The sequence below is a fragment of the Barbatula barbatula genome (genome assembly GCF_947034865.1).
Source record: "Barbatula barbatula genome assembly, chromosome: 20".
NCBI classification, from domain to species: domain Eukaryota; kingdom Metazoa; phylum Chordata; class Actinopteri; order Cypriniformes; family Nemacheilidae; genus Barbatula; species Barbatula barbatula.
Window position 1 is genome coordinate 18,846,137 of NC_136783.1, and position 9,433 is coordinate 18,855,569.

Below are 9,433 nucleotides of genomic sequence, written 5' to 3' on the forward strand. Positions count from 1 at the left end.
ACAAAACTACTGAGACATTTTTCTAAATATCTACTTTTGTGCTCTACGGACCAAAGAGTCATATATAGGTTTTGAATGACATGAACGTGGATTAATGATGACAGAATTGTTATTTTGGGGTGAGTTATCCAACCAATCCTCTTCCGGTCTGTCTTTGTTCTTTGCCTGTTTCTAACTCTTTCCAGAACTGCTGTCCCTCCCCCGAGCAGTCGTCCATGTTTCTCGTCTCCGCTGCGTGCCGTGCAGATGGCTCTTTGTTAGCGCTTCACAAAGAAGCTGAGGTCAGTGTGGCCTAACACATAAACTCAATCACATCAGCTATCTGCCGGCAAAGTTCAACAGAACTCGCTGGGTTAGATGTGTTTGATAAGATGAGCATCACTGTTGCCTTGTGAGGGTTGGAGATTAAAATACACTTTAATATCAGAAAACAGAAACCGACAGAAACATTTTAAAGACTTGATAGGGAAACAGAATTGGCAGATAACACAAAAATCATATCAGGAACCAAATCAGACCAATCTTGGGGTGCATTGGCTTGCTTGTCTTGGGCATGTTTTCCACTCATTTCTATCTTAACCTTTAACCTTGAAGCTTTTTTCAAATAATTCCACTGGTTAAAAAAGAAGTCTCAAATCAAATCCAGCAGGAAAACCGTCATTTGCAACTTGAAAAGAAAAATGCTAATTCACCATCTGGATTATTAGGCATTCGTTTAATTCCCTCGTGCCGCCGTCTGCTGCTAACCAGCACTATACGGGTCTAGTAAGAGGAAACCTCATTGGTCACTTTTCAGACTGTGACATCCAATAGCGTTGCGGCATGCGGCACGTAATCAATTTGAGAGAGTTTCTGACATTTAAACATTCTGCGATCGCATGTAGAAACATGAGGAGTTTTATTTGGACCACAGCTCATTTTGGTTACAGCCTGCTAAGACCTGCAGACTGTCTTCTGAGGAATGGCTTTGATGGTGAGATCCTTCTGAATATGGGTGAAGCACAGCTGCATCTCAGCGTTCACAGGTACGCAGGGATCAGCTAGGAGGGGACTGCTTAGAAGACCCTCCCTGTGGTGAACGAATGGAAATTTCCACTAGAAAGCAATTAGAGATGCAAGCACGCAATCAAGTCTCTTACTGTATGACAGAACAGCCGTAATAAAACCGGACGGGAGAGAGAGAGAAAGTAAACTCATTTCACCAACTCCTCACTACTTTCACACAGTCCTGGCCAAAAGTGACGTGCAACTTTGGAAAATTGACGTATTTGCGAATGTATTCTTAAAGATGTATTAAAAACGTTGTTTTCTTGTTGCAGTGATGTGTTTGAAGCGTAAGTGGAGTTCATCTCTTCAGGCTTGACACAAAGTTACATGATACACACAACACAAAGTTTATTAAGTCAAGACCAAGAAGAATTAGAAGTATTACTAAAAGAGAGGATCAACAAATGGTAATAGCTTTTAAAACTGTAGTCAATGTTTGCTTATATGTTTCTTGTTTCCTGCTGTGTAAAAGACAACTAGTAAGATTTACTTAACAGTTTGTGTTATTTGTGAAAGTTTTTGCAAAAAGTCAATTCTGTGCAAAAACTTGACACAAAAAATTAAGAAAAATATACTTTTTAATAAGTACAAATTATTTGTTATACGTAAAACAAATTTAAGTAAATTCTATTTAAGTCGATTCTATTCCCATATAATTTTCGAAAAACCCCATATATAGGCATGCAGTAGTTTGCATTGTAGAACAAATTTGTCCATCCATCCATCCATTTTCTTCCGCTTATCCGGGGCCGGGTCGCGGGGGCAGCAGTCTAAGCAGAGATGCCCAGACATCCCTCACTCTAGACACTTCCTCTAGCTCTTCCGGGGGGACACTGAGGCGTTCCCAGGCCAGCCGGGAGACATAGTCCCACCAGCGTGTCCTAGGTCTTCCTTCCGTGGGAGGCGTCCGGTAGGCATCCGGAACAGATGCCCAAGCCACCTCAACTGACCCCTCTCGATGTGGAGGAGCAGCGGCTCTACTCCGAGCTCCTCCCGGGTGACCGAGCTTCTCACCCTATCTCTAAGGGATCGCTCAGCCACCCTGCGGAGGAAGCTCATTTTGGCCGCCTGTATCCGGGATCTTGTCCTTTCATGACCCAAAGCTCATGGCCATAGGTGAGAGTAGGAATGTAGATTGACCGGTAAATTGAGAGCTTCGCCTTGCAGCTCAGCTCTTTCTTCACCACGACGGACCGGTACATCGGTTACTGCAGTACACCATTACTGCAGAAGCTGCAACGATCCGTCTGTCAATCTCCCGTTACATCCTTCCCTCGCTCGTGAACAAGACCCCAAGATACTTAAACTCCTCCACTTGAGGCAGGAACTCTCCACCAACCTGAAGTGGGCAAGCCACTTTTTTAGTCCAGCAAAACATTAAACGTTTAACATTTTATCCCTACAACTTATATTTTCTCATAAGAAGCAAATACGGCATAAATACGCCCTCTATATATCACTGTTGGCCACTTCTGTATTTCACGACTAATGTTATGGTAACTGCAGAAAATGCAAATCTTACATATGCTCATATAGGAAGCGTGTGTGTTTGTATTAAAGTTAATATGGGTTTACTTTAACTGCCCTTCCTCTGTTTTTCATTCATCAACACCTTGTAGTCTTTGTTATGTTAACAGCCAGTTTGGGTTACCCATCATGCCTCAGTGAGCGCGATTATTCAATGGCTACATTCCAAAGCATCATCCTCGATAAAAAGTGTGTGCTTGGATTGAGGACACAAAGGATCGACCCTGGAGTCCGACAGTGTGCACACACGGTGAATGAGAGACACAAATAGAGGTCCTTGGAGCACCAGTGTAGGTTAAAATGGACCGTGTCGGATTGCAAGTGATTTGTAGATTGATTTGATTGAACACATTTTGTATATCAAGAATGAAAATTCGGTTAGCTTTTTGCTGACATCGCTATCCACTAGCAAGTGACTCCGAAAAGCTGATCTGTTCAAATTTCTGATAATCAAAAATGTGGTTTTGTGAGAACACCCATCTGATGAGTTCTTTTTCTGCAGGTACGCATAAATCCATGAGAAAGCAGTGATGAGGTTAAAATTTACTGCTGTTTCAGACAAAAGCGCACAGTTTGACCACTGAGCCCTCCCTCTGATTTTTCCAATTACCGTGACCTATTCCCTCCCTAATCCTGACCCCTGATCTTTTGGCAAACTTGCCTAAAGCACTAAAATTCCGAGGGTCAGGTTGCAGCTTTTTTGTCTTGAAATTCAGGTGCAACTGCAAATTACTTCCCGACTACGGATGGCTTAGAATGACCAAAGGGAAAGTCACAGACTCAACATTTAAAAAGGCGACTCAATGCACAGTATGGAGTTATGTAAAGTTACTATTGAAGCAGGAAGTTCATTTGATTTTAAATGAATGAAAAAGTAGCAGTACACCAATAAATGAATAACATACTGTTTTGTTTGTCTGGTTTTAGAAAGTTCCTTTGTGATAACTAAAAATAAAGCAAGCACACTTTGCATCACCTGCATGAAAGGGAGAGAGAGAGAGAGAGAGAGGGGGGGGGAGAGAGAGGGTGAGTGAGTGAAAAGAACAAAAAAAATTAGAATGAGAGAGAGAAAGAAAAAACATCGTAACCAAATGCAGCACATGAAAGAAAATTTTAGGAAAATGTTGGCCCTTTCTCTTCCTCACATCTCTGGTTATTCTGAGGCTTTCGTTCATCAAAGAGTAAACGGAAAACCAGCAGGCAATCGTTGGAATTGTTCCAGTATCCATGGAAACAAATCTAGCTGTGGGCAGGCTGAGAGGGATAAAACGACAGGAAATGACCTAACAAAGACTCCCTCCTCTCCGATTGCTCCCATTTTCCAGTGGCAGGGAATGAGTAATGCTTGGACAAGAAACCTGAAAAAAGGAAAAAAACAACGTCTGCTACTTGTCTGGATTTGTACGGCAGAAAAATTCTGGGCGGCTGTTTCGGTGTGCTGCATATGGTCTTCATTTCCCCTATGAAAGAGCCTCTATGTGCCGTGTTCCACTGAGTTGACGTCCAAGAGCTTTATGAAGATGAATTAATTTTGTAGCACAGCTACACAGCATGTCTCCACCTTTTCTGACAACCTGCCAATCTCCAAACCAATCCGAAGGAGACTAAGATTTATTCAAATTAACAATTTGTGTACATCACAAGCTGCATTCTGTAACTTTGTCATTAAAAAGTAAACAAAAATTTTATTGAGCCAGTACAAAAAAGTCAGTCAAAAACTTATAATAATGCTTATATCTTACAATAATAGTTATAATTTGAGCTGTCGGATCAGATTTTGTTGGTTTGACATAATATGACTTAAAACATGCAAGTACCTAGAGACCTACAATTTTGTTTTAAAGTGTGTGTGCGTTTATATCAACGGTGTGATGTGATGTCATTTAATGTGCTGCTTCTGGTGAGATTTTAAAAGTCATGTCCTCTGAATGTGAACATTTATTTTTTTCATTAAAATAAAAAGGATGCTAATACAATATTATTGTTGTTTTAATTGTAATTCCGTTAAAATATTTTCTCATCTCACGGCAGTCGTCAAGTTTTTAAAATTAGAAGGTAACTTGTTACAGTTCTTTGTTACTGAGGATTTGTAAAAACTTGACTCAAATAGGCCTAACCAACGTGTTTTAGTCCCATCCGAATGGGGCTTTATTCAACTTCTCATTTACATTTAAATCAAACTTGAGGGTTTAAATCAGTGGCCTAGTCCTGCATGCACTCCATCTGATAAAACAAAGACTGCATGCTGACCCCTCACAGCGCACGCCGTATAGGTCCTCACCATCTGTGACCACCAAGTGGGCTTTGTTACCACAGTATGACAGATCTGATGAAGTTCAGATGGGGGGGGTCTTTATCTCAAAGCACAAAGAGAACAAACCTGATAAACCCTGATGTGTAGACATTTCAAAGTAAAACATGAATCCTTAATCCATTTCGATGAAAATTAGTTCCTGACCTGTTTGTGTTCTCCATAAAGGGTACATGAGTGCACATATTACATCGGGTTTGACTCATCTCAGCCCCTGAAAAAGGGAACTAGGATTAAATGCTAACTGTTTTTCCTTGTGCGACAGGTAGGCTACTTTCCCTGTGACAGAGAGGGCCAACGACGACTGTGTGGCTTATCTATCAAGCCATAAATCTGTTGGTTATCTGTGCTTAGATGTTTGACGGTACGGAGTAGACATGTTAGCATCTTAGTGTGACTTATCACTGTGAATGAAACAGCTGCCTGGTGCGTCTCCATCTGGGACACAATGGCCTCTGAATAGAACATGCTAATTAAAGCCGGGCTGTAAACAAAGCCTCCTAAGAAGATTTAATTCATCTTAAAAAGAAGGTCCATAACAGCTACTGGGAGAAATAAGGTCAAAGGAAAGTTTAAGGCAAATTGTTACATATTTTCTACACGTATAACTCTATAATAGTGTAATGCACTAGCTTTTCTACTATTCTATATTTTTGTAACAATACTTATTCATCGATAAAAGAATACAAGACGAGTTTGGATCAAAGCGTATAATACATTATTCAATGTAAATGAATGAATCGAACAATTTCCAAACAAAACAGACATACACACTGTTAACCGATTATTCTGAGTGAAAAGAAAACCAAATGTTGGAAAATACATATAGACACTGAATTTACTCATTCGTTTTATCATCACGTTGATATGCAGATTCCATTAGTTTACTCGTAACAAACTAAATATAGATTCGTTTTAAATTAAACACTCATCTTGCCACGAGAAAAAGGCCCTTAAACAAGTCTCCAACACAAAAATAGTGTAAAGAAATTAAATCGGGGTCACGAGATCCTCCATGTGCCCACATAACATTATTTTAAAAGGCCGGGTAAAAGGTAAACGAACGCCTCCACCAATCAGAAAGCAAGAGCTTATATAGGTGGGACGGACAAAAGGCGGGACTTCGGAAACGATTGGCAGTAGCTCCTCCAATCAAACCAAAGAACGGGCTTACGTTCTTTCGCTCACGTCCAATCAGATGTCGGTGAGGTTGCTGCTGCGGTCGACGCGCCTTTCAGTTCTCAGGTTCAGTCAGATTTGATTCACTCTTCCTCTTCACGTCCGACCGTCTCCTACCTCACCTCTGCCCGTACACTTACCACACTTTATTTGGACATTTTTCTTTAAAGTCCCTCTATAAATTACCATGGCTGATACCGCTGTCGACACAACCACCGCCCCCGAAGTCACCGCAAAGGTAAGTTTAATTGACATGTTAAATTTGAGTCACGTTAAATTGCTCTTTGTCTGGAAACCTGAAAAGCGGTCAGTCAGCGGAGAAAACGTTACCGTTTGAAACGAAAGCGTTATATTTTCCTCACGAATGTACATATGATGTGCGTGAGAAACCGTTTAATAGCTATTATCCAAATAATCCGATATTAGTTCAAAATCGTTCGGCTATTGTCCGTTTGCGGCTCTCTCATAATAACGAATTAAATAGAAATCAAGTTAAACATCGAGTATTTTATTTAAAATAAAGGAAACGGTTCTATATTCAGCATCGTTCCGCTCGGGGTGAGTCAAATCGTGAACCGAATGCTTTTTTCCCGTTTTCTGTTCTTTCTTGGCTCGAGTCGAGGCTCTTGATCTTCGCCGCGCGAATAGGCGGGAACACCGCCGCCGCCGCGTGCTGTACGGTGTTTGCGCCACCCGCCCCCAGTCTCCTCCGAGCACGTTACACCGGGGCGCGCTCCCGCCTCCTCCTCCCTCCTTTTGTTTCCAGCTCGTCTTGTGAGCGCGCATGCGCGACCCACTCGGGGAAAGAAAGGGTTGAGGACGAGTAGGCGCGAAATGACCTTACGTGACCCCGAGATGTGCGCGCGAACAATAGATGCGATATAGTAAAGCGTGGAAGTGATGGGGGGTTGTGGGAAATATTTTACGCGGATTATGACGCTGAAGACGGCATGTGTGGTGTCTTGGAAAATGAAATGCATAACATTTTGAAATGATGTTATGAAAAGTGTTCATGGTTTTATCGTAGTTAAAATGCATTAACTGTGTTTGTTGAGGGTTTTTAATTAGAATTAGCGTAAATTGCGTCGACATCGCGGTTAAACTAGGGCTGCTGTGGTACATTTGAGGTTACTATGGCTTTACTATAAATACTATCTTCTTTCTGAAAGTAGTTGGAGGTTTATTTAAAAACCTGACCTATATATGCTGTTTCTTTCACACATGTGCCCTCCGTGTTGGTTTGCCATTTAATGTATTTAAATAGGCAGCAAGCCAGCTGGTGTGTGTGGTCTGAGGTTCATCTGTGTGTGTGGGTGAAGAAGAAGCTCTAGAAAACAAACTTTCCCCTGTACCAACATTGAAATGCTCCAACGGTGCGCAGTCGACTGCATTGTGATGTCACAGGGTTTATTTATTAACAGATAAACCTTTGCTTCGTTTCAGGAACTGAAAGAAAAAAAGGAGGTGGTTGAAGAGACCAAGGAGGCTGCGGCTGCAAAGGAAAATGGCAGCGACGAGGCACCTGCCAATGGAAATGGAACGGTGAGTAAGCGTTGAGTGTTTCCCAGCAGGCCTTGTGGCTTTTGTCCGCCAGTACTCGCTCGTTGCGCAGGTGTTGGAGGGCCCCTTCCCCCTGCTGCTCTTTGTTTGGGGTTCGAGAAATGACACACATACGGCTTTGGGGCTGCACATTTGGATGTGTTTCTCACAAGCTGGGCTGCACGTGGCTTTAATAGCCGTTTACATAAGTGTCTGTGAAATTATCTGTGATATAATGACTCGACGGATTATCATACATCTTGTGAAGTTACCGTCTTTGAATCACTCTTGTTGTTTTCTGTCTCCAGACTAATGGCGCTTCACATAAGGAAGAAGCTCTTGAAGATGACGAGGGTAAAGAGGATGACGAAGGTGAATATTTTTATTTATGTGGATTTATCACCCAATTTTTGCGCTAATTCTCAAAGATCTTTAATAAAAAGTACTTGTGTATTTGTTAAGCAGCAGCAGCAGAGGAGGAGGAGGAGGAGGAGAAGAACGGTGCTAAGGAAGAGGCAGACGCACAACCCGTGAAGCGTCCAGCAGAAGAGGAGGTGGGTTCGGGTTTAGCTTTCCATTCTTAATGTTTTCATATTAAACAGCATCACAGATGCAGACATGGCCGTTTCCAGCATTCTGACGCTCTTATCTTTGCTTGCTTTTAAAAGGAGGCAGTCGAAACAAAGAAACAGAAGACAGAGGAGAACGGAGACTCCACAGAGGCTGAAGTCAAAGCTTAAAGAGTTCTGTCTGCCCTTCAGTAGCTCTGTCTGTATGGTCAATCCGACCTAGTAGAGTTTGTGCTTTCTGTATATTTCACAGACATTCTTTTGCCGCTACAAGACCTTTTTATTGCACTGAGGCCCATAACATCGCAACCCTGTCCCTTTTTGTACGACCTTATTTATTGGTGTAGGACCAACATGTTAGAACCCTGTATCAAAAGAAACGTTTAAGGATAAGAGTTTACGTTGGCACGAGTTTAACAAGCACACATTCTACTCTGTTATTTGACCAGCGGACACACACACAAGCAACTGAAAGCCGAAGGTTCTGTCATTTCCATGAGTGATGTTTCAGATTCATGAAAGACCAAAGATAAGTTTTAAGCTGGGGCTAATATACAATGTTTAACCTGGTTGTGCTGCTAGAAAGTTATCCCACAATTTGGCAGATCAGATAACATAACAGATGGCTCGTATGTATGAGAAGGTTTCCTCGGACAACACCGATCATACCGCCCCCTTTTCTGACCGGCCTTTAACATGTTAATTAACCCCTTTTTAAATCTTAAACGATTTTGGTCTTTTGTTCCATATGCATTTAAAAGGATTGTATCTTTCTATCCTTGTGTACAGTTTTAGGGTTTTTGTTTTATCATTGTGTTTTATATGGGAAGTGCAAAATGCATCTATATCAGAAAACAGTATGGTGGTACTGGTGTTCCTTCAGTCCTTCAAGCAAAACCTTTTTTATGATTGTGTTTTTGGTTGCTTTTTGACCCCTGCTTTGTATAGTTTGGTTCAGGATTATAAATAAAATCAGTCTCGTCTTTTTCAAACGACTGCCTTCTGTGTTTTCTTGAATAATTTTGAGTTGAAACAAGACTGAACAAGTGCTTGGCTATGGCTTCTTTGCAGATGCATTTACATTATTTGACTTGTAACTGGTGTTCAAAGGTTTCACTTTGAACGCAAAACCACAATAGCTTTTCTACTTTGAGTGGATTTTGACTTGCACAATTCAATTATATACACGTATTTATATTGCCACTACGCCATCTGGTGGCTGGGACCATGTCATTACATTCTCAATAAATAGCGCACTACC

General features: G+C 41.5%; 1 protein-coding gene across 3 annotated transcripts; it reads left to right on the plus strand.

Moving 5' to 3' along the window:
* The first annotated feature begins 6,012 nt into the window (after window positions 1-6,012).
* On the plus strand, window positions 6,013-9,164 carry LOC306909643 (uncharacterized protein). 3 transcript variants are annotated; one of them, XM_079483596.1, is made up of 5 exons: window positions 6,013-6,302; window positions 7,508-7,606; window positions 7,912-7,975; window positions 8,069-8,157; window positions 8,272-9,164. In XM_079483596.1, the coding sequence occupies exons 1-5, from the start codon at window positions 6,252-6,254 to the stop codon at window positions 8,341-8,343; spliced, it is 375 nt and encodes a 124-aa protein (XP_079339722.1). In that variant the 5' UTR covers window positions 6,013-6,251; the 3' UTR covers window positions 8,344-9,164. The 3 variants fall into 3 exon arrangements, with proteins under 3 accessions (XP_079339722.1, XP_079339721.1, XP_079339723.1); XM_079483595.1 differs by having other exon boundaries at window positions 6,110-6,302; window positions 8,066-8,157; XM_079483597.1 differs by having other exon boundaries at window positions 6,113-6,302; window positions 8,072-8,157.
* Window positions 9,165-9,433: the final 269 nt, after the last annotated feature.

Bases quoted from the DNA above. Each gene is read 5' to 3' on its own strand.
- LOC306909643 (XM_079483595.1), top strand. From the start codon at position 6,252: ATGGCTGATACCGCTGTCGACACAACCACCGCCCCCGAAGTCACCGCA. The intron at 6,303-7,507 runs GTAAGTTTAATT...GCTTCGTTTCAG, and splicing joins CCCCCGAAGTCACCGCAAAG to GAACTGAAAGAAAAAAAGGA. The intron at 7,607-7,911 runs GTGAGTAAGCGT...TTCTGTCTCCAG, and splicing joins CTGCCAATGGAAATGGAACG to ACTAATGGCGCTTCACATAA.